Source organism: Leguminivora glycinivorella, chromosome 18, assembly GCF_023078275.1.
Source record: "Leguminivora glycinivorella isolate SPB_JAAS2020 chromosome 18, LegGlyc_1.1, whole genome shotgun sequence".
NCBI lineage: Eukaryota > Metazoa > Arthropoda > Insecta > Lepidoptera > Tortricidae > Leguminivora > Leguminivora glycinivorella.
The window spans coordinates 12,827,583-12,852,476 of NC_062988.1; the positions used below are offsets into that span (position 1 = coordinate 12,827,583).

At 38.2% G+C, this 24,894-nt stretch overlaps 2 protein-coding genes across 3 annotated transcripts in view; one reads left to right on the top strand and one right to left on the bottom strand.

The window, feature by feature from the left end:
- LOC125235773 (lipase 1-like) overlaps positions 1-7,520 on the bottom strand; it is a 61,465-nt gene extending 53,945 nt beyond the window's left edge. The window contains exon 1 of the mRNA XM_048142359.1: positions 7,249-7,520. Coding sequence (XP_047998316.1) covers positions 7,249-7,344 — 96 coding nt within the window. The 5' untranslated portion in view covers positions 7,345-7,520. The remainder of the gene's footprint in view (positions 1-7,248) is intronic.
- The window catches only part of LOC125235772 (protein cramped), a 115,314-nt gene that overhangs the window by 55,105 nt on the left and 35,315 nt on the right, over positions 1-24,894 (top strand). For both annotated transcript variants that reach the window (XR_007178134.1, XM_048142358.1), the window contains exon 3: positions 24,216-24,375. Coding sequence is in view for 1 of the 2 variants with exons in the window: in XM_048142358.1 (XP_047998315.1) it covers positions 24,216-24,375 (160 nt within the window). In the remaining variant the exon portion in view is untranslated. The remainder of the gene's footprint in view (positions 1-24,215; positions 24,376-24,894) is intronic.

A 24,894-nucleotide genomic window follows, 5' to 3' on the forward strand; every position in this document is an offset into this window, starting at 1 on the left:
CACAGTTGGGCTCTGCTCTAGATTCGAGCGAGACTATATCCGCTGTGCTGTGCCCTACCACACAAAGCGGAATATCATTCGCTATGCCCTACCTCCTATAAATGACTCAATTATCTCACCTCGTCCATCTCGTGTTAATTTTTAATTACTCATGACTACTAATTATAGCCTATATATATTTTCAATGCTCTATAAGATTATTCTCAGACTATTATGTCTTAATCTTATAGCAGAAAACAAGTAAAAGAATGATTAATTACGTAATTGATAGTAAGTATCGACATAAATCGTCCGATTCTGTTCTTTCATGTCTTCATTCTGACACGCTTTTATTATTTTTCCCCTCACTAGCTCGGAAACACGTGTTTTGTCCTTTAATACCAGCGGGTAAAAACGCATTTTATCCACTAGTGGGTAAAGTAATTTGACCTTGAATAAAGTCAAATTAACTACTTTAAAATTGATAAAAGTAGGTGAATCTAGTAATAAAGATGATTTACCACCTGTGGAACTATTGGAAGCAGTGATAAACGCATTCCTTGCGTTGTAGTTTCCTCGCTATAGTGAGGGGAAAAGTTTTGTGTTACACTCGGGTGCAAATGTAATTTACCATATAATTCTCGAATTGCCCTTATACCTCTGCCACCCACTCGACGAGCGTCGTGGGAAGTAGGCAGAGGTATAGTGTGGCCGCGCTCGCTCGTCATGCTCCTCGTCATGCCCACCGCTCCCTATTTTGTCGGTTTTTTGGCGCGAGTCAAAGGGCCGACAACAACCTAGAGCGATTAATCGCGCGAGTAGGGCAGTGTGTGGCCGGAGAGGGCAACATCGCGGCAGCGCGAGGAGCATAGTGTGGCAGAGGTAACACGGGCAAGGGCAGCATCCGCTCGATTTACTTCTTTCATTTCATTAGGGCCAAAAGCTCAGAGCATAAATACTTGTCCGATCTCCTTACTTCCTATATCTTTGGTCAGTCTTCGGCTCTGTATAGGCCGAATATGTCTAACTTTTTTTGGAATCTATTTATAGTTGCTAACTATGGTACGTGCTACTTTCGTTCCGGAGGTCGCGGGATCGAACCCCGGCTCGCACCAATGAGTTTTCGGAATATATGGGCGAAATGTCATTGATATTTGCCAGTCGCTTTTCGGTGAAGGAAAACATCGTGAGGAAACCGGACTAATTCCAATATGGTCTAGTTTACCCTTCGGGTTGGAAGGTCAGATGGCAGTCGCTTTCGTTAAAAACGTGCCTACGCCACATCTTGGGATTAGTTGTGAAAGCGGACCCCGTGGCAAATGCCGCGATAACGCAAGGAGGATGATGATGACTATGGTGATGAAGAATAATGGCTGACACGTGATCACGGGATAATGATGATAATCACCATTGTGCTCTTCAATCGAGTAACATTTGAACTAAGATGACGCTCATTTGAATGATTAATGTCATTACACGGTCAGGATAACAAGTAACCTGTGCTTGCAGTTAGGGCCTGGCCACATGGGCGCGTTGCGGCGACGCACCGCAAAAATTCTGCGTTGCGTTGCCGCGCCGCCAGTTTTTGCGGCAGGAAATCTGCGGCGCGGCACCGCGACGCAAGAACTCGCGGTGCGTCGACGCACCGCAAAAACTCGCGGCGCGGCACCGCAACGCAGAATTTTTGCGGCGCGTCGCCGCGCCGCCAAAATTGGCGGTGCGTCGCCGCGCCTCGATAACTATACACAGTGCAGAACTTCACGATCAGTCTTTATCCAGACATGGATCCCATTACGCGCATTCTGCTCTTGGTCGTATTACGGAGGCGCTTACAAAAAAAGGAGACGAAAAGAAGATGCTGGGTCAACCCATATATATATAAAATGAATAATGACGGAACTCATTTTGAAAGGAAATATGCGGCATTAAAGACAAGTGAAGTGAAGTTCAAAGAATATTTCAGAATGACAATAGCAAGTTTCGAAGAACTGGTCTTTAAAATCTCACCTCGAATAAAAAAACAATATATAAGGTCCTAATTTATTAGTTGCAGATATTTTAACACATGATACTTTACATTAAAATAATTAACTTTAAATATAAATTAAGAAATCTTTTCATGTAACTTTTTTTATTTCATTTTCCTAACAAAAAAATTAATTATAATTTCGTCTAAACAAAATCATCATGTGCATTATCACATGTCACAATAACACTGTCTGTCATGTCAACAATTGTTTGTTGTAAATGTCGTAAAGGTTCGGCGGGAAAACTGCACATGTCATTGAAGTGGCCAGTTACAGTTGAGTGGTACGTAAAAGAGGTACTAGAATCTGTTCAATGAGTTTTCATTTAATAATCACATAAACAGGGTGTTTTTACGTAGCAAATTTGATTTTCCGTTTTCTCCAAAAAAACATCGTAAAAGCTATAATGTTTCACGGTTTAATATACTCCAGAGACCGAGTACTATCAGCTGTAAAAATATCTGCATCTAATAAATTAGGACCTTATATATTTTAAAAACCTGTCGGACCTCTGGAGATGCTGGGATTAACTAAATATGCCGAATACCGAATATTTACCGAATATTCGGCCCATCTCTAATGTGGACGAAGGACGAAAGGACAGCCTTATAGACAGCAGGCAGGCAATTATAGTCGCGCGATAAATGATAAAAATATCAGGCCGTCCCTATCGCACTATTTGTAAGTGTGATAGGGACGGCCCGATGTTTTATCATTTATCACGCGACCATGATTGCCCTGCAGCTTCTTATTGCTATCGGTGTCGAGTACTTATCTAAGTTAGGTATCTATTTTAAATATGACGGTGTAATTGTGTGCAGTACAGTACCTACAAAAAAAATGGTACAGAAATTAAAAATAATTACAGTACGCTGAACCAAAATAATATATTACTTACAATACTATATATCATATCATTTTCCTCAGAGCATTTTTCCTGTCTTTGTGTATACTACCTACGGTTGGCAACCCTACACCGCTCAATGTGGCATTTGCACGATACGGCAACGTACCGCGGCGGCCGGCCGTGTCGCAGTTAGCTAAGCTACCCTTGTGTGCGTGCGTGATGACACGATACGCTGGTTGTTCTTTTAGGTATTTAAGTACTTTTAGGTGTTTAAGTACTTTTAGGTATTTAAGACGCTACAGGAGCGAAAATGGAAAGGAAAGGGAGCCCTTTCAATTTGGGAATTTTAGTTAAATATTACAATGTTATTAACTAGATTTATCGAAAAAAATTGTCCATTCAGAACAACTCAGTTAAAAGATATTGCGAAAAAAATCTTTAAAATCGAGGTTCCGCTCTCGACTGTTTCCTCCTTCAAAACTTATTTAAACGGAACGAAATTTGAGAATCTGAATAAAAATGAAATAATCTGTGTCGGACCGTTTAGATTTTTTGGACAATTGTTACCGATCTTGAGTATCCCTTTTTCGAGCCATATTGAAAAATGCCGTTTTTAGAAATTTTTCATTGGATCTAGCATCTTTTAAAATAAAAATAGCAAAAAATATCAAAACGGTCCGACTCAGATAAAAATAATAATAATCTGTGTCGAAAAAATCATTGCTCTATCTTCAAAAACCAAGGAGGAAATAGTCGAGAGCGTTTGTATGAGCGTTTGTCGAGAGGGTTTTTCGAACTGACCTGTATCGTATAGTCTTAAGAAATCTGATTTCAAAGGTTTGGGTCTAATCATCAATATTATTGCAATGTAAAATTATTTTTTTTCTTTTTTCTCCGTGTTTTCTAACGCGCTTATTTTTAGGAGGCGGTTTTTTTTTCGTGGTTTGTTTAAGGTACACACCGACATGTTGTAAACATTTTTTAGTTTTTCGTAAGTTAGTCGTTAAAGGTGGTCTACAGCTAAAATTGATCTACGACAGAAATGATCTGTACATATTAAAGTAAGTAGGGAAGAAAACCGCCATGCTGAAGTGTATTTGTGCATGCCACGTCTGGTCTGTCGCATGCATGGTGAGACGACTTGGACGCCTTTATGAGTGACTGCATGGCCGGAAAAATAACACCAGAGGGAGTTGAGGAAATCAAGGGGAAAGGCCTTTGCCCAGCAGTAGGGCACTATAACGGGATAATTAAAAAAATCTGTACCAGTTTAATTTTAATATATTTTTAAGAAATTTTTCTACTAAAATGTAGATTCTAGCGAAAAAATGTACCTAGGTTTTTCCAGTTGAACATTATTTTTAGCTGCAAGCCACTATTTACGATTTAATCGATTTAAATAAAACTTGCCTACTAAATTATCCATTTGCATATTGATCGTAGCGAAAACACGTACGAAAACGACGTACGTTTTTCTGTTTTACCTTTTTAAAGGCACAGGTCACACGTTTTTCATGAAATCTATGTCGTACCGTTTAGGTTTTTTGGCTAATTGTTACCAATCTCGAGTATCACTTTTTTTGCGCCATAATGAAAAAGGCCGTTTTTGGAAATTTTTGATTGACTCGAGCGTCTTTAAAAATAAAAATATCAAAACGTTCCAATACAGATAAGATTAATAATTAATAACAATCTGACTGGGAACAAATCAAATTATTTTATTGTGATTTGTTATTTAATAACCTAACAACAAAATTAAAATTTTGAAAAAACTCCCGACCGCGACATAGTGGACCGATTTTCATGAAACATGGCTAAGAACACTCCCGACTAACTCAGCATTCAGACAAAAAAACTAAATTTAAATCGGTTCATCCGTTCGGGAACTACGATGCCACAGACACACACACACACACAGACAGACAAATAGACAGACAGACACTTCAAACTTATAACACCCCTTCGTTTTTGCGTCGGGGGTTAAAAATAGTCTTTCGCTATATCGTAATGCTGCAAAGGAGATAGGAGGTGCAAGCACTAATTGTTGCCTTGGGCCTTGTCGTTTTTTATTTCGTGTATGATGTCTATTTCAATTTATAGAATAATCTGTGTTGAAAAAATCAGTCTACCTTCAAAAACCAGGGAGGAAATAGTCGAGAGCGTTAGTATGGAAATTGAACCGTCCTGTATCGTCTTAAAAATATAATCGATTGTCGATTTGGCCCCGCTCCCCAGCTGCCAGCTTGCAGACCTGAGGTTGACTATGATAAGAGAAGCATCTTAGCAGGTTGCCTCAAGGGCCTACTCCAAAATCCTGCCAGATTTCCGTCCATAGTCCATAATAGTGCGTAATTTTATTTTCACGAATTTATCGGATTCGGATCGGACGTAGTTCGAAAGCGCTCTATTTTTAACGTAGGTACCTATCGTCATATTCAGATAGAACGAATATTTTCTTTACCTATGTATTTACAAATTGTCAAATCTTTTGGGAATTACATAAAAGTCATAAAATTATTTATTTAATTAAATTTTGAAAAAAACCCCCGACCCCGACATAGTGGACCGATTTTCATGAAACATGGCTAAGAACACTCCCGACTAACTCAGCTTTCAGACAAAAAAAAAACAATCTAAATCGGTTCATCCGTTTGGGAGCTACGATGCCACAGACAGACACACACACAGACAGACAGACAGACAGACAAACAGACAGACAGACAGACAGACAGACAGACACGTCAAACTTATAACACCCCTTCGTTTTTTGCGTCGGGGGTTAAAAATGTTATTGTTTAAATCTACCCATCGATGTACCCATTGCGGAAATATAAATTAGAGAGGCACTCCATAAATGTCAATAAACCCTTAATTGCATGATTTTACTTTTTTTAACAATTTACAGATATATGACACCATGGTGGTATATATGCTGAGCCTGGAAAAATACTGAAAAAATCTATCACCATTTTTTAAATATGAAACAACGTAACTAATAAAAAAAGATGATTTTTAATAGCATATTGAAAAATTCGAATATTGCTTAGTATTTTATCGTGAAAAACTGTACTAAATCTACTATTGATTCAATGTTTGTGATGCTTGGAAAAAAACCATCACCAAGTAAAGAAGGGTTAAATATAAACGAAACGAAGTTTAATTCGAACACAACAGTTCACAATTGCGAGCAGCGGTTACGCACCGCCAGTTTTGGCGGCGCGGCGACGCGCCGCAAAAATTCTGCGTTGCGGTGCCGCGCCGCGAGTTTTTGCGGTGCGTCGACGCACCGCGAGTTCTTGCGTCGCGGTGCCGCGCCGCAGATTTCCTGCCGCAAAAACTGGCGGCGCGGCAACGCAACGCAGAATTTTTGCGGTGCGTCGCCGCAACGCGCCCATGTGGCCAGGCCCTTATACAGTTATAAATAAATAAATAATAAATATTGGGACACCTTACACAGATCAACTTAGCCCCAAACTAAGCAAAGCTTGTACTATGAGTGCTAAGCGACGATATACATACTTAAATAGATAAATACATAAATACATAGAAATATATAAATACATAGAAAACATCCATGACTCAGGAACAAATATCTGTGCTCATCACACAAATAAATGCCCTTACCGGGATTCGAACCCAGGACCGCGGCTCAGCAGGCAGGGTCACTAACCGACTGAGCCAGACCGGTTGTTATTTTGTGGTTCCGTACCCAAGGGCAAAACGGGACCCTATCACTAAGACACCTTTATAGCCTAAGAGCCCAGAGCCCCCAGACCTTCCTCATTTTCTCAAGGATAAAGCTATGGGATAATGTAGAGTTCGTATCGACGTTTAATATCAGTATATTACCTAGTTCGGCCCGTCGGCTATTTTTTTGCTATAAGGTTTTTTTAAAAAATAAATTTCCCTAAATTCTCTAGGCTGATTTCTATATATGAAAAAACACAAAATTAAAAAACCTCCCACCGCGACATAGTGGCCCGATTTTCATGAAACGTGGCTAACAACACTCCCGACTAACTCAGCATTCAAACAAAAAAATCTAAATCGGTTCATCCGTTCGGGAGCTACGATGCCACAGACAGACACACACACAGACAGACAGACAGACAGACACGTCAAACTTAACAAAGAAAACACCCCGTCGTTTTTTGCGTCGGGGGTTAAAAATGAAAAAAAAAATGAAAATACATAATATATGTGTTAGACTGTCAGTAATTGATAATCATTTTCTAGCTATGTGCGCCGGCCGAAGCTTGAGAAATTAGGGTAAGATAGAGAGACTTTCAAGCGTCTGCATCTGGTACCCTGGTCTGGTATAAGTTACGGTCGGGTCAGGAAATGATGATTATCAAATAACTAAAACTAGCACAGTAACTCTGAAATATCACTTACCACTGTCATCATCGCCTCCTTCCTCATCATTTGTGATTCACATAACATCAAATTCATACACACGATCAAAAACAACCCTAACTTTACCACTGACATTTTCACTAAAGTCCTTTCAAACTTTTTCTAAATTCAAAAAATGTTCATAGGCAGGTATTTCAAATTTTAAAAAGTTGAAATTGTTCATCAGCGGCCAGTTTGGTGTTCCAATTTCAAAAATGTTCGTAAGTGGCCAGTGTTCGAAATATTTTTTTTAATCGCTCCAGTCAAAGCGGTGCGTGTTGAGTGCGCACGCGTTTGTCCTGCCGGCGTTTTTATCAACAGTCTCGTTTAATGTTATTATTGTGTGACGTCTCACGGGTGAATCTGCGGCACCGGTTGTACAAATATGGGTGATTCTGTAGGTGGTATATTTGTTAACTACTTATCGAATTAATTGTGTTTAAGAATGTTGTATAATCTCTTGCAAGTTTGAAGCACCTAGGTCACGTTTGATAAAACTATGTGACACTTGACACTGAAACGTTGCTACTAACAAAGGCTTATGGGTGTATGACCATTTTAAACTGTTAAACTTTATTTAATTAGATAATGACAAATTAAGAATGTGTAACCCCACCATTTTACATTAATGATAATTAATTTTATTATTTGTGAGTAAGATAGAAACTAAATCTAAAAAAACAGAATCGTTAAGAAGTCTCATTCAATTTAACAAGAGAATATCAGGGGCCTATTGCATAACAATTTACAACTCATATTACAAGCGGTAGTCCCCCTCCAATTCATTTTATAAGAAAGAGAGTTCCACTTGTAATACAAGTTGTAAATTGTTATGCAATAGGCCCCTGGATATACTAAAAAAAATTACCTGAAACGGAGACTTTCGCTATCGCTCTTTCATAAATAGGATGGATACCCACTATAGACCATAAGCGGATATTTGCTTCCATGTTACAAAAAGTTTTCCGCATATAATTTCCATGTTTTTTACCTGACATTGACCTTATTAATAGCATAACCTTGGCCATGACAAACCTTAAACTATTTATAATATATTTATTAATAGGTAACATAATTAAGGTTCGTTTTGGATCGTCCTTTTCGTTTCCTGTCAAGTTTTTAAATTCTTCCCATTATGCTTTCGTCACTCACTCTTCATTCGTCACTAGTCAGTAGACATGCTTGCCATGAGAGTACCTATGTCGCCGCGAGATAGAACATACGTCTTCTCCTAACTGTATTTAACTATATATATGCCATAAGGACGGGTAGTCTACCTTGCGGCGACATACTCTCGCGGCAATCATGTGTTAACCCTGCTACAGTATAATAAAGAGTACTATCGTACAGTATGGCCACTCCCGCTCCCCGCTGAAAGTGCCACCCACCCCCTCTCAGTTACCTCACAGTTACCTCCTGTCAAAAACGCGAACAGTCGACCTGTCATATCTCACTCATACAAGCATGGTACGCGTTCACATACACGAGCTTAGAATGTGTGCTAGGAACGCGCCTCTTTCATATTTTTGATCGCCATCAGTGTCCGAAGTGTGACCCTGCTGTCGTCTTTGATCATATGAGTTGTTTGTCTTTTTCTCATTTCGGTAGCCGGCAACTCACCTGCAATTCAAACCATCCATCTGGTGTTTCGGGTTTCCATGAGCGTCGGTGATCACTTATCATCAGGGGACCCGTTTGCTCGTTTGCCTTCTATCTCATAAAAGCGTCAATTTAATTTCGTGGAGCGTTCTTCAAATAAAGAGTTTTTCTTGAGTGCAATAGTGCGTCTTTATCGCTAAAGACAAGCATTACAATACACGCTTGTCTGTATGCAAGTCACTTTAGCATATGTAAGTATAAATTACTCCTTGTTAAAAATACGTCATTAGCTCCTGTATTTTTCTTGAAATGTTTGCATCTAAATCCTTATATAAGTGTAGCGAGTGTAGTAAATTGGTGAATCAACATTTTGACCGACTCAAATCTGCCCACATTTATTAAACTTCGTGTAAAATTTCATCCTTCAGTAATGGATTGTACCTATACGTTTCACTTCATGATGTATATTGAAACATTCAACGCTCTAACTGTTAAACCTAATAAGCTAAAACTTTGTTCACTAGAAGTTAGATTTCTTAGTAACTTTAGAAACATTTTGAGTTAACCCAGAAACACTCAAAACTGCGGGTCTTTTGCACTGACATGATTATGTACCTCTAGAACACACGAGTTTTCTAATTGTATAAATATAATGACTCAAAGATGTCTTATGTTGCGGCGAGATCCTGTCGCATCAGGCATATGCTAGCCCTGCAGATAGTTGACGTAGTTCCTGTTAACGAGCCTAATAACGACACGTGGAATTTAACGGAAATATAAAAAAAACACGGTGTATAACTACCGATAGTACCGATGGACCTATCTGATGATGGGCACCAGAAGTGCCTATAGGAATAGGGTCACCTAATGTAAGGTAGGTATGAGGTTGCCAGGCAACCGACATTGTTTTCATGCGGCTTAATAAACTACAGCAAGGCAATAAGAAAAAACACAGAACTAGATTTAGATAGAATAGAAGAAACCAGTTCATCTATTTGTATGGCGGCTGAGCGTGTCAGATTTTGTACTGAAGTTGTTACTTGCCTGTGATTTTAAATATGTCTCAGGCCCTTGAGTGTTCATAATTTTTGTGTTGTTGCAATTAAATATCACGTAACGAGGCATTTTTTATGTTTTTGTTGACTTCAACTTACAAAAATTGACGCCCGAAAGCTGCAAGCTGCGATTAAAGACGGACAACGCAGTGGATTTTACTGAGTTCATTTGACACGCTAAGTCGATACATTTTCCGAGTAATAAGTAAGTACATATGTGAAAATGGTATTATGTACTGACGATTAAGTTCTAGAGCTTCTATAAATAACTTCTTAATCTATTCAGTAAAATTCCATTGATAAAAAAATTAGGATTTATTAATGAACTAGTAACGTAATTGAGTATTAAACGATTAAAAGACAATTGAGGCGTTGGATTATCTAATTCTATAACTTATTTCCTATGTTATAAGATTGAATTTCAGTGTTAATTAAAAAATAAATATGCTCTTTTAGTAATAACGATACCCTCATCAATTAAACTATCAATTAAAGTTATGCATTTTGACGTAACAAACCCCCTATATGGAAAATTATAGGATAACCCTAATCGATTTGAAAATTGGCGTCTATTTATACAGCGTGTTACCACCACGCGGACGTTTATTAAAACCAATAATGTGATCAATTAGGTAGATCAGCAAATCATAGTTAGGTGTTTTAATTAGCTGCATAATTAATAAATAAATATTGGGGGACACCTTACACAGATCAACTTAGCCCCAAACTAAGCAAAGCTTGTACTATAGGTGCTAAGCGACGATATACATACTTAAATAGATAAATACATACTTATATACATAGAAAACATCCATGACTCAAGAACAAATATCTGTGCTCATCACACAAATAAATGCCCTTACCGGGATTCGAACCTGGGACCGCGGCTCAGCAGGCAGGGTCACTACCGACTGAGCCAGACCGGGAATATTCGTAATTGTCGTTCATTAGGTACTCACACCACTAATATCTACTTAGAGACTTATAGAAGTAATGAGCTGTTATTGCCCTTTCTTAACTTTCTTTACAATTGAATTGAATTGTTTATTGAATAAGCATCTTACATGAACATAAAAATAAATACAATGTCCCCCAAAACTGTTTACACAGTTTGACTGTGGGATCCACGAGTCTATACAATATATAATTAGTTATAACGTTAATATAATATACGGATTTACATATTATTGCTAAGGTAAGTAAAAAGTTGTTTTAACAAGTCGGGCATCTAAAGTTTGAATACTTTGAATGAATGAATGAATGAATGAATGAATGAATGAATGAATGAATGAATGAATGAATGAATGAATGAATGAATGAAATCGTTTATTCACAATGAACATATGGTTACAAAAGATCTTGGATTACAATAATGTGTCCCTTAATATATTCAGTCTAGGTAGACGTGTGAAAACAGGATGTCAGTGATATTATGATCACTCAGTCATTTAAAATTAATTGCAACTATTTTATTACGTCTAATTAGATTTACAAAATGTATATTTGGCAACGAATAGGTGTAAAGATTTAATGAAATGTCACTAGTATAATTGAAATTAACATTAGGTATTGAATGAAGAAAGAATACAGGCAACAAGAGCTAATTAAGAATATACTAAGTTATATAGATAAGATCTTCTGATATCAGTTAACATTTAAAAATTATGCAACAAATAGTCATTTATACTGTAGAAGCAGTTATCAATTAATATCTGATACAATGTCTTTTTGTACTTGTTAATAGGCAATGTTTTTATTTCAGCTGGTATTTTATTAAATATATTAATGCACATGCAATACGCGCTTTTGTTCCTAAGTGCTAACTTACTGGTAGTTGGCTAGTAGGGTAATTTATCTATGTAGTATTGGAACAAAGCCCTTTTGAACCTATTTTTGTTTTTCTCCATTCTAATAGCTGCAGGTAAGTGTCTGTGCTGTACATTGCTGGCAATATATTTTTTGTTAGAAAGTTTATAAAGTCAACATTTTAATTCATTAATTAAGTTAGGGGCATGGTTAAGTTGAATAACTATGTAGGGAGTAATTTCACCGACTCGAATCGAAATGAAAAGTTTGACGTGTCTGTCTGTTTGTGTGTGTGTTAGTCTGTGCCATCGTAGTTCCGTAAAGGATGAACCGATTTAGATTTAGTTTTTTTTTTTTTGTAAGCTGAATTAGTCGGGTGTGTTCTTAGCCATGTTTCATGAAAATCGGTCCACTATATCGGGTGTTTTTTTCAAAATTTTAATTTTGTTTATTTTCTTTGCACATGCCCTAAAATATGAACAATGCTATTTTTTTCATTTTTCATATTCATCGATTAAATTAAATGTATTCAATACAATTTTTTTATTAATTCCTGTGGTCACGGTCACAGCGACCTTTACCTGACTAAGCCATTGCCCCCATACACTAGTAATAAAACTACAATCACCGAGTAAATAAAAGTATAACAACTTAAACCTGTGCTTAAACTCGAAAATTATAGGTGAACTACTACACGAAAACAATCCGTAGGTACAAAAATCGACCTTATCTTAAAGTTAAAGGATTAAAATCGCAATTGCTGTTATAATTTTAATTATTGGCACTACTTACAAAGTATATTTTTATTTTAATCGACACAAATAAGAAGACTGCTGTACATACATATAATTATACCTACCTATATGTATAAAATAAAACTCGTGTAAAATAAATGCCCAAGAACAAAATAGCAGTATATTAAAATCCGGTGAAAAGCGGATTTCGATCGCTCACCGATGGTAACAAAGCTACACATATTTTTTCGCTATAAATTACTCTAATTAAAACATGCAGAATTTTGTATATTATTTTACTAGCGACCCGCCCCGGCTTCGCACGGGTACTATACCTACATGTAAACCTTCCTCTACAATCACTCTATCTATTAAAAAAAACCGCATCAAAATCCGTTGCGTAGTTTTAAAGATTTAAGCATACATAGGGACAGAGAAAGCGACTTTGTTTTATACTATGTATTGATTACCTACCACAGGTCAATAAAATAAAACACAAAATAGAACGTTGAGGCATTGTATCAAGAATGCTGGCGGCGTTTCCTAGTAGTAGTAGTATCGCAATGTAATGCATCGCAAACATATATCAACGTTCGAGGAAGCCGCTCTTTAAGGCCCAATTTAGACGGTACGAGAACTCGCATACGAGTTTTATTACATTGCGGTATTTGATGGTTGTGCAAGATTGTACATGTAATTGCAGCCCGCAATGTAACTAAAATCGCATGCGAGCTCGCACGCCGTCTAAATCAGGTCTAAGTCTTCAGCAAAGAGGATCGAGTATATAGAGAACTAGCTTTCACCCGCGGCTTCGCTCGCGTTAAGTTCGAAAATTGCGGAATGCTTCATACAAACTTCCACCCCCCCATTTTAGGGAAGTGGGGGGTTAGAGAGACACAAAAAGTAGCCTATGTCACTCTCCTTCCCTTCAACTATCTCCACTTAAAAATCACGACAGTACATCACTCCGTTTTGGCGTGAAAGACGGATAAACAAACAGACACACACACTTTCCCATTTATAATGTTAGTATGGATGACTGTCAAGTCAAAGTATTGTAGAATATAGTCACTGTAGTAATATAGACTAAGAACCCAGAACCGTCAGACCTCCCTCGTTTTCTCAAGGATGAAACTATGGGATAATGTAGAGTTCGTATCGACGTTTAATGTCTGCATAGTAGCTAGTTCGGCCCGACGGCCATTTTTTTGCTTATATTAATTATTATATACCTAAATTTGCTTCATGAGTTTGTTATAGTTTGTTTAGGTGATGATGATAATTCTGTATTTTACAAAAAATAACCAGCCAAAGGAAAGTAAACATAGTTGTTAATGGAGGCAGTCATTAAATTACTGATTTTCATGACAGATTGGTTAAAATGACGATGTCCGATACTATCAGTAGGTATGATTATAGTTCATTACACATACATACATATATATCAAATTGTATGTACATTATAGCTCAAGCGAGAAAGTAACTTACGTACATACCTAACGCTATCGTATATTTTAGTCTCAAACTGGTATATGTATCTCTATCTAACACCTCTCCACCCTTAAGAAACAGGGCTTTAAACCCATTCGCTGACACTACGTCGACAAGCTGCCGCAGAAAGGACATACTAAGTGTGTTTCCATGACAACCCATACGATTTGACAGTTCGCGCACTTGTAATACAAGGCTTGTACCTTTCGAGAAACGGGCCCCAGGTCTCGAAGGGAATAGCAAAGAACAAATACCGTGTCAAATAATTCTACTAAAAACTCTCCACACGATTTCTTTCTCTGTCTCAAAACATCAAAACCAATTTTAAGCCTAATAGAATTTACATAAACATATCGTTAGCTAGTTTGCTAATAGGGTCAGCGACATCTAGTGGTGTACTTGGAAGCAGGAGATACGTTTCGTACACATTATGACCAATAAACATTGAAAGCGAACAATAGCATAACCACAACTTATAGTGATTGAAAACGGTCAGCCTTGGCCAAGAATTTTAGATCACTTTGTGTGACGCGGTCGTTATGCGAATGGTAATATATGCATTATGCACGACTCCGCTGTCATACATATTACATACATTCATGTTTTGCGTCTTTGTTACCATAACCGAACATTAGCCATTGTGATCCTGATCACTAATGCTGTTACTTCCTTGTGTGTCTTATAAGCTGTTTTAGGGTATTATGGATGGCAAATTGTATCTAGGAATGGGACAAGTTTTTGAGCAACTTTTGTACAGTCACTGGCGTAAATAAGTGATGATTTCTATATTTTGTCATATTAAGACTATACGGTAGGGGTCAATTCTCCATACAAACGCTCTCGACTATTTCCTCCCTGGTTTTTGAAGATAGAGCAATGATTTTTTCAACACAGATTGTTTTTATTTTTATCTGTGTCGGACCGTTTTGATTTTTTTGATATTCTGCTTTTTAAAGATTCTAGAGCCAATCAAAAATTTCCAAAAACGGCCTTTTTCATTGTGGCGCAAAAAAGGTGTGATACTCAAGATTAGTAACAATTAACCAAAAAAGCTAAACGGTCCGACATGGATTATTTCATTGTTATTCAGATTCTCAAATTTCGTTTCGATTGATTAAGTTTTGAAGGAGGAAAGAGTCGAGAGCGGAACCTCGATTTTAAAGATTTTTTTGAAATAACTTTTGACTGAGTTGTTCTTAATGGACATTTTTTTTTCGATAAAACTAGTTAATAACACTTGGATATTTAACTAAAATTCCCAAGTTGAAAGGGGGGCTCCTTTCCATGTTAGCATTTTCGCTACCGTTTCCTCTTAACGTCTTGTTTGAAATGTCATACATACGCGCGAAAGTCGAACAATGAGGCCGGCGGCGACCGTCTTAAAATTCATAATCTGAACAAAGGACTTGTATGCAATCTGTCAGATCACTCTGAAAATTCATAATCTTAAAAAATGAGTGTGTGTGGACAGTTGCGAAATTGTATGAAACTCCGTTCACTCGATCTGATTTTTATAAGATTATGATTTTTTCAGATTATGAATTTTAAGACTGTCTGTTGCCGGCCTTAAAAGCGACAAGGAATCATCACTTCTTTATGACGGTGACTGTAAAATGTACACCCATATATTTTACACTTATCTACAGAGCATATGTGAGTGTGTTTAGTAAAACGTCCCACTTTGTCGGTTACTATTTATATGAATAACCTAACCACAAAATTAAAATTTTGAAAAAAACCCCGACCGCGACATAGTGGACCGATTTTCATGAAACATGGCTAAGAACACTCCCGACTAACTCAGCTTTCAGACAAAAAACCTAAATCAAAATCGGTTCAACCGTTCGAGAGCTACGATGCCACAGACAGACACACACACAGACAGACAGACAGACATACACACAGACAGACACGTCAAACTTATAACACCCCGTCGTTTTTGAGTCGGGGGTTAATAAACTGACAAAGCTGCTTTATAGCAATCGACAAAGTGGGACGTTTTCCCGTGCACACTCACATATAAGGATTCACATTTATCAGAAATTCAGAAATCACTCGTAATTACTGATGAAAAAACCATTATTCATTTAATTAACCAAATAACTAAAAATATGACACCGGCTCTTATTTACTTACCTACATCTATTTTAATCTATAACACAATCAATATTTTCAATTTGTGGTTTTGGTAATCGACTGTTTTCATCTCCGAATGGGTTTTAGTACCGGATGGCGTTTAGGATGTCAATGACGTGTATTTGCGGTTTATTCTTGCGTACGCGCCTCGTTTGTTGGTTGAATCGATTGACATTGTTTATGAATGACATAGTGCTCTCCCATATTAATAACCGTTTAAAATATTTTGTCGTGAATCGTCTGTCTATCTATACGGAGTTGTATATGTCTTTGTATACACTTAGGGTATGAGGGTATACAGTATACACGTATAATAATATGCGTAAACACATAAGAATGAAAACAAATGAATCAGTTGACTAAACATGGTGAATATATTAGATAAGCAGCACCTAATAATGTGAATGCATCACACGTACTACCTTTCCGCGATTAAAGTCTATGTATCTATTATGCAAATAATAAAAAAAACAAGTGCGCGTCGGACCACGTGGTGACATTACATCGTGGCTAGATCTTAGAATGTTAAGACGTGGTAGCGTATATATTAGCGGCAGATATACCAATGTATCTCAGTAATTACACAACCGATTAGAATATTGAATGACAATTTTACTATTGAGGATATTTACTACATTATTGTAATCGTCGTTACACGATTATTTAACTTTCATAGCAGAGATTTTCGGCTCAAAGATGACTCTTTTTTTACAAAGATTTGGTTGGTACAGACAAATGGGGCGGATTTAAAGCTTTAAACATACCATGTAGATTAGTCGCAACACACACTTCAATAATATCACTGTGATTTATCGAATAATTGTTGTTTTCTATACTATAAGCGGTAAAAACCGTTTTTCCGCATACGTCCTTATAGAATAAGCTAGCGCGCAAGCATTTTTGTATGAGATCGCTGCCCCTTCACTCCGCCGTCACCGGCCACAAGCGTAGGACGTTAGTCGTTTTTGCTTCTAAAAACAAAGTCCACAAAAAGCTCATCCGTGAGAAAAACACTACATAAAATGGCGAATAAACCAGGTAAAATCAGAAAAAGAAAGGCTATGATGATTGAACGTGCTAAGAATATGGTAAAGAAAAGGTAAATATTATCATTTGACTTACTATTTGTCACATCGTCTAATCAAATGAGTTTTTTTAAAGTATTTGTCAAAGAGTTTAGATATCTAGACAAAATTTCATCTGATTGAAATAGTTCTAACGTCCTGGAATATGGAGATATAAAAATATAAAAAACTAACAAGTACCTATACCTTTCTATATAATTAAATTTAACATCATACAACGTATATTTAATAATTAACAGTATTAAAAAGGTTTTATTAAACAAAATTTATTTCAATATTTGGTAATGAACACATATTTCAGAAAATTAGAACAGAGTTTGAAAATCAAACCATTGGAGTCGTCATTGGACCAAATGTCATGTGATTCGGAAGAGTATGTATCTTTTTATGATTTTCTGAAGCATTAAGGTATTGTGACTATTGAGATGCAAACAAATTATTTTATTTTATAGGAAACGCGACAATGCTCCACTGAAATACACCGAATTAGAAAATGTGACTGTTTAGTTTTAATAACAGTTTCGGAACGTTTCTAAATTGTTTACATGTCATGTCTCACTCGCACATCATTTTATCATATATATTTATTTCGTATGGGGAATGGGGCATGCGCAAAAGACGCTACTTATATTTGGAACTAAGTTTAAAAATTTTATGACAAGAGAAAAAAATAATGTCAGTGAAAGAAAGAAAATTGACGTCCACGGCGGTGGTGGACTGCGGATAAAATTAAGAAAATTTGTGTTTAATATACGGTGAGCGGAAAAGCCATACTATATTACGCGGCGACCTACAACACGCAGCGCGGGTGAGTGTAGGGCTTATTAATATATATATTTCCTTTAAGTTCTCTTCATTTTTGTTTTGCACCCCGAAACGGTGAAAATCTTCCTTAGGTGCCGATTTCCGGACAGAACCAGCGCCCTTTTGTCCAAAGAACCCAAACTCACGCCAATCGGGTGGCGGGGAGGTTCTTTGGTACAGTGACATTCACGTAAGATTAAAAATAACATTCCTAAATATTGCCAGTGGTTATGGTTTGGCACGTAGATTATAAATATTCACGTGTAGGTATCAATATCAATTTTCAGGTATTATGAGGATGGCAAAAACATACCACGTGACGACGAAGTCACTTCTAAAGCTACAGTAAGAATTTAATGCAATATTTTCAGGAGCTACTTCAAATTAATCAATTTTATTTAATATATTAACGCAATTGTAGTCCGTACAGTTACATCAAGTCGATTGCTTGTTGGTCGTTGATTTCTTAGCCTAAAGATGAACGGAGCGTTTTCTATATAATAAGGATTTATTTAAGTTTTAATTTGTGTGAAAACGGGTATATTTCTATATTTTTTAACTAACGCATGTTGTTTTTTTTTTTAAATATTGTAAGACCATTTTATATTAATACTAATGCATTTACAATAGGCGAAAAGTTAAACTGTTTCCCACAAATGCTACTTTTGCCCCCGTCTGTTCATCTGTTGAAGTTACATCGTTCATATATTGGGCACCTTATTCTGACTTTATCCTGGTTCATCTATCGGGGTCAAATCGTTCAGAGATAGGGCACTTTGTTCAACTACTGGGAATTTTGACCCCTTTTTAGATATAATCATTTTTATAAAATTACTGAATCGTAACACGAGTCCCGAAAGTAGCTTATTCTAAACTCAATTAAATGCGCTATCACATAAAAAAACATATAGAAATAAATTGTCAAAGTTAGGAAATTCGCTTAACTGTTCATCTATTGGTGATTTCACCCTAGTAGGTAATTTTATCTTCTATGCTTGTATGAATTTATTACAATTTCACTACACGTACCTACGTATCTTGAAAGTCTTGAAAACGGGTAATACGGGTATCAATGATTTCACTGTTCCTTGTAAAAAAATATTTGGTACATACAAACATAAAATACTGTGTATTTGCTTGAAAGTCCTAACCACAATTATGCGAGTAATATTCACTTCCAATAGGAAGTCTGTAATATCATCCTAATAATTACATACATATGTATATAATGAACGTGTCGAATTAGCAGGTACAAATTATTTGTAGTCGGTTATGAATACACACATTTAAAATATAAATTACATTACAGCTCTAAGATGTCTATGTCCTACTGCAACGGGCGGTTGCGATCCACGATGACAGTCATGACATTCATGACGTACACAACCGTGTTAATAGCACACTCAATGAAGCCTATCTCGCGGGAAATAATTCGTGTATAGGCGAATTTTGGCATAGTTGTAGGGAATGGTGTTCTAATCCACATACTCAAAGTACTGATGGGTAGGGGAGGAGCTAACGGGTGGAGGGGGGTGTAAAGGTCCCTTTTTTTAGTTTTTCGCGAATAACTCTTAAACTGTGGCACATAGCAAAAAATGTTCTGAAACACAAGTAATCTTCATAAAATTCTCTACAAAAAAGTCTTATACACTTTTTATCTGGGACCAATCGTTCATGAGATATGGAAGGGAAAAGATGGACAATAAAGGAATAAACTCATTTGTTTATGAACAATATGTTTATTCTTATAGAGACGCGGTAGCGTGTCAAGCCAGGTTCAAGTAACAAAAGTAGCAAGCAGCACCGTGTGTAATATTACACGAACCGTTTGGAGCCACATTTGACCCCCTTCTAACTCAAAAACTATTTCACATAAACGTGTTATAATGCAACGTAAAAAGAAACCAACGCGCGTAGTAAAAGTATGAGCTATATGTGATAGGCTAGTAGACATTCCTACACGTTGATCACGTAGACAACGTAGTAGTGATTGAATGCAGATAAACCACCTCTCCATACGATAAGGGATTGCCTCTGTCACGTAGATTAAGTATATATAAGATAATGTACTTTAGTATTGGGAGAGTTAGACTGGAGAGAGTTAGGAGTTAGGTTGGGGAGATTACATCTTTAGACCGGAACTGACTACAGTGTTTCCATCAACCCACTCCCAGGCTCTCAGCCTATTTCATGGCGACCGTGGACTTTGTGACACCGACCGTGACGTAGCTGTCTACGCGCTGTTGCTGCGAACACTTAAAAACATGGATGGCGAGGACGCAGATGACGACGCGGAAGACCAGCTGGACCAGTGTTTTTAAAAAAAGTTGAAATGGATCATCAAGTATCGCTGCGAGATTGGGCGTCATGGCTATGGAGAGTATGGAGCATACTGGAGGTTCGAGATGGCTGCAGGATTTGGCGCGGGATTGGCGTAGGCACCAGCCAGGCGACTCGGCGAATGCAGCACAGTACGTCGAGCGCGAGCGGCAAAGGGGTGAAGTTTAGTTTTAAGGTAATGTTTTTTTTTATGGTTCTAATTACTTGTGTTTATTGTTAGGATTGTATGTTTATTTTTTGTCTATTAATTTAATTTGATTGTTATTGGATATAAATATTACCTATAATGATAATTAATAGTATTTAAATGTGATGTAATTTGTAGTGTTAATATTATGTTCAAATAAGAAATAGCAGTATCGTTCTATAAATAAATATTATGTATTCATTTGTGCATACTCAAACCGATTCAGCAAGGTCGTAGACTGATGTAGTTTCGAGTAAGCAATAAAAAATGGGTGCATAATTTTCTAGGTCAGACGGACTGCATAATGTCAATGTTAAATTATGACATGACGTACGTATGGAAGTCAGTTAATTAAATAATAATATTATTTCGATGATTCGCTCATCAGATGAGTTTGACCGGACATGACAATTCAATAATTTGCCTTTGGTGTTTAACCAGCTCGAGGTATTATTAGAAATACACAAGATAAGATTTTCATTTTTTTTAATGAATGAATATATATATCATTAATAATGATATTTTAATTGATATTATAAATATTTAGTTACTCTATAAATTACATAAATCAAGATTCTTCATGGACGAAGGCACGCCAAGACGTAGCGTCCCGAGACTTGGTTAGGATATGTATATTTTTGTGAAAGAGTAAGAAAAAAGATGAGCTCAAATAAGATGAAGGTACGTACATAATATGTTGTAAATGTAATAATTTTTTATAGAGGATTTTACGCGCGCGAGAAACCAAAATGGATTTATTTACCAAGGTAATCATAAAAAAAAGGACATGGACAATACCGATCGGGATTTGAAGTTAATGATTTTACATAGACTGTATGTAATACCTACTAGCTAGGAAATCTTAAAATATTTTTTTTTGTTAACTTTAGTAAAGTAGTTATAAGTAGGCATATACTGAATTTGTTAGTTAAAATGTAAGTTTTTTTAAATCCCCTAAATGCAACTATAATTTGACATACTAGCCCCTGTGTCGACCAATAAGTAATTATTATTAGTATAAGTGTAATATTAGCTATTGTTTTAAAATAGTTGGCCTTTATGAAATGTTAGTGATGTTAATTAATTATTAGATTGTAAAGTGGAAAAGTGTTTAGTGTATAAGCATAGGACTTAATTGTATTTCCTTAAGTTCTTTCGGGGGGAGGGAACCCCTTACCTTTTCAGGGGAGGTGTGATAGGCTAGTAGACATTCCTACACGTTGATCACGTAGACAACGTAGTAGTGATTGAATGCAGATAAACCACCTCTCCATACGATAAGGGATTGCCTCTGTCACGTAGATTAAGTATATATAAGATAATGTACTTTAGTATTGGGAGAGTTAGACTGGAGAGAGTTAGGAGTTAGGTTGGGGAGATTACATCTTTAGACCGGAACTGACTACAGTGTTTCCATCAACCCACTCCCAGGCTCTCAGCCTATTTCAATAAGCGCTCCTCAATAAGCCCGGTACTAGCAGCCCGCCTTAGTGCGTTTTCACATTATCCGATCCGATATCGGATGTCGGAAGGATTTCAAAGGCGAAAATCCAAGACGGCGCCTTAAATGTACGGGATATCGGTCCTACTTCCGATATCGGATCGGATAATGTGAAAACGCACTTAACCCGCGCGCGCGCGCAGCCCTTTATAAGCCACCGCGCGGCCGGCGCTCGCTCATCCCAGTCGTCCTCAAAACGTCGACTAAGACCGCCCCACAAGGATAGGGCGCGACCAGATACAGCCCTCACAGCGCCCAGCGCGGAAGGGGCTACTCACACCCCAGCATTACAGCAGCGCTCGCTCAGTTTGTCTCGCGCAGCGATCCGATCACATTGTAGCTGACTTGACGAGCAAAGCATCACGACCGCCCGGTATTGCTTTGATGGGATAAATTCATAAATAAAATTCCTAACTATCTTCCGTCTCTACTTCGATGGGAGCTCCGTTAGTGCATGCTCCCGAGCATACACCACAGACACTGGAGCAGGCAATTCCTGCTTTTCGGCAGCCGCATCGCACCCCACACCCAGTCTTGCATCGGCAAAATATAGTTTTGAGAATGGAGTCAGGTGCCACTGGGTCGTTGGTTGTCACTGGCTTTAATATGCCATCGCCTCTTCTAGTTCATCCCCATTCAGTAGGTGGTAAATAAATTGTACGTTAAATACAAAATATTTGTATTTAACGTACAATTTATTTACCCTTCCGTGCTGGGCGCTGTGAGGGCTGTATCTGGTCGCGCCCCATCCTTGTGGGGCGGTCTTACGTCGACGTTTTGAGGACGACTGGGATGAGCGAGCGCCGGCCGCGCGGTGGCTTATAAAGGGCTGGGCGCGCGCGCGGGTTAAGTGCGTTTTCACATTATCCGATCCGATATCGGAAGTAGGACCATTATCCCGTACATTTAAGGCGCCGTCTTGGATTTTTGCCTTTGAAATCCTTCCGACATCCGATATCGGATCGGATAATGTGAAAACGCACTAAGGCGGGCTGCTAGTACCGGGCTTATTGAGGAGCGCTTATAGCTCATACTTTTACTACGCGCGTTGGTTTCTTTTTACGTTGCATTATAACACGTTTATGTGAAATAGTTTTTGAGTTAGAAGGGGGTCAAATGTGGCTCCAAACGGTTCGTGTAATATTACACACGGTGCTGCTTGCTACTTTTGTTACTTGAACCTGGCTTGACACGCTACCGCGTCTCTATAAGAATAAACATATTGTTCATAAACAAATGAGTTTATTCCTTTATTGTCCATCTTTTCCCTTCCATATCTCATGAACGATTGGTCGCAGATAAAAAGTGTATAAGACTTTTTTGTAGAGAATTTTATGAAGATTACTTGTGTTTCAGAACATTTTTTGCTATGTGCCACAGTTTAAGAGTTATTTGCGAAAAACTAAAAAAAGGGACCTTTACACCCCCCTCCACCCGTTAGCTCCTCCCCTACCCATCAGTACTTTGAGTATGTGGATTAGAACACCATTCCCTACAACTATGCCAAAATTCGCCTATACACGAATTATTTCCGCCGACGGACAGTTAAATGTCTTCGTTAGGCGTGCTATAAAAAGCGCGCGCACGGGGAAAGATTGCGGGGGAGCATAGAGGGGACTGCGTGTTGCGGGGTGCAATCGGCACATTTCAGATTTTATTGTTTACCACTTCCACGCCTTAACTGAATTAGTATACATAGTTAGTCATTCGTAAAAATATATTTTTGGTAAAAAAAACGAATTCATGAAGTGAGCAGAGCATTCTATCCTTATTTCCCTACTAGCTTTTGCCCGCGGCTTCGCTCGCGTAAGAAAATTACAAAAGGTAGCCTATGTCACTCTCCATCTCTTCCACTATCTCCACTTAAAAAATCACGACGATTCGTTGCTCCGTTTTCCCGTGAAAGACGGACAAACAAACAGACACACACACTTTCCCATTTATAATATTAGTATGGATGCTCAGAATTTAGACTAAGTTATTCATAATCCAAACAATAAAAATAAATTACCTAGGGTGCCCCCAGCAGTGGGGCCTAAGCTGCCGCAGGTCAGGGCGTAGATAGAGATTAGAGGTAACACCGGACTATGCGCGCCGTGTCCGAAACCGCCTTCTATATCTGACCCTTGATAACCTTCTACCGAGAGTCTCTCGAGAGTTGGTTGAAACTGTGCCCTACAAGACAATATTTGCTGAACCTATTATCACTTGCTTGTGCTGTTGTTACAGGCGACAACTAAAGACAGTGCCATGTCACCCGGCGCTGCTCCGGCCGCTCACGACAGCAGCGAGCTGCTGGGATCCCTGACCACGCAGCAGCAGCAACGCACCAGCGCTCGTGTCATTAAGAAGCTTAGGACTGAACCAGTACCTGACCCTGACAAGAGAGGTACACTATTACAGGTTGCAGACAACCACTGAAGACAGTGCCATGTCACCCATGACTGCTCCGGCCGCTCACGACAGCAGCGAGCTGCTGGGATCCCTGACCACGCAACAGCAGCAACGCACCAGCGCTCGTGTCATTAAGAAGCTTAGGACTGAACCAGTACCTGACCCTGACAAGAGAGGTACACCATCACAGGTTGCAGACAACCACTAAGGACAGTGCCATGTCACCCGGCGCTGCTCCGGTCGCTCACGCCAGCAGCGAGCTGTTGGGATCACTGACCACGCAGCAGCAGCAACGCACCAGCGCCCGAGTCATTAAGAAGCTTAGGACTGAACCAGTTCCTGACCCTGACAAGAGAGGTACATCATTACAGGTTGCAGACAACCACTAAGGACAGTGTCATGTCACCCGGCGCTGCTCTGGCCACTCATGCCAGCAGCAACGCACCAGCGCCCGTGTCATTAAGAAGCTTAGGACTGAACAAGTTCCTAATCCTGATAAGATAGGTATCCCATC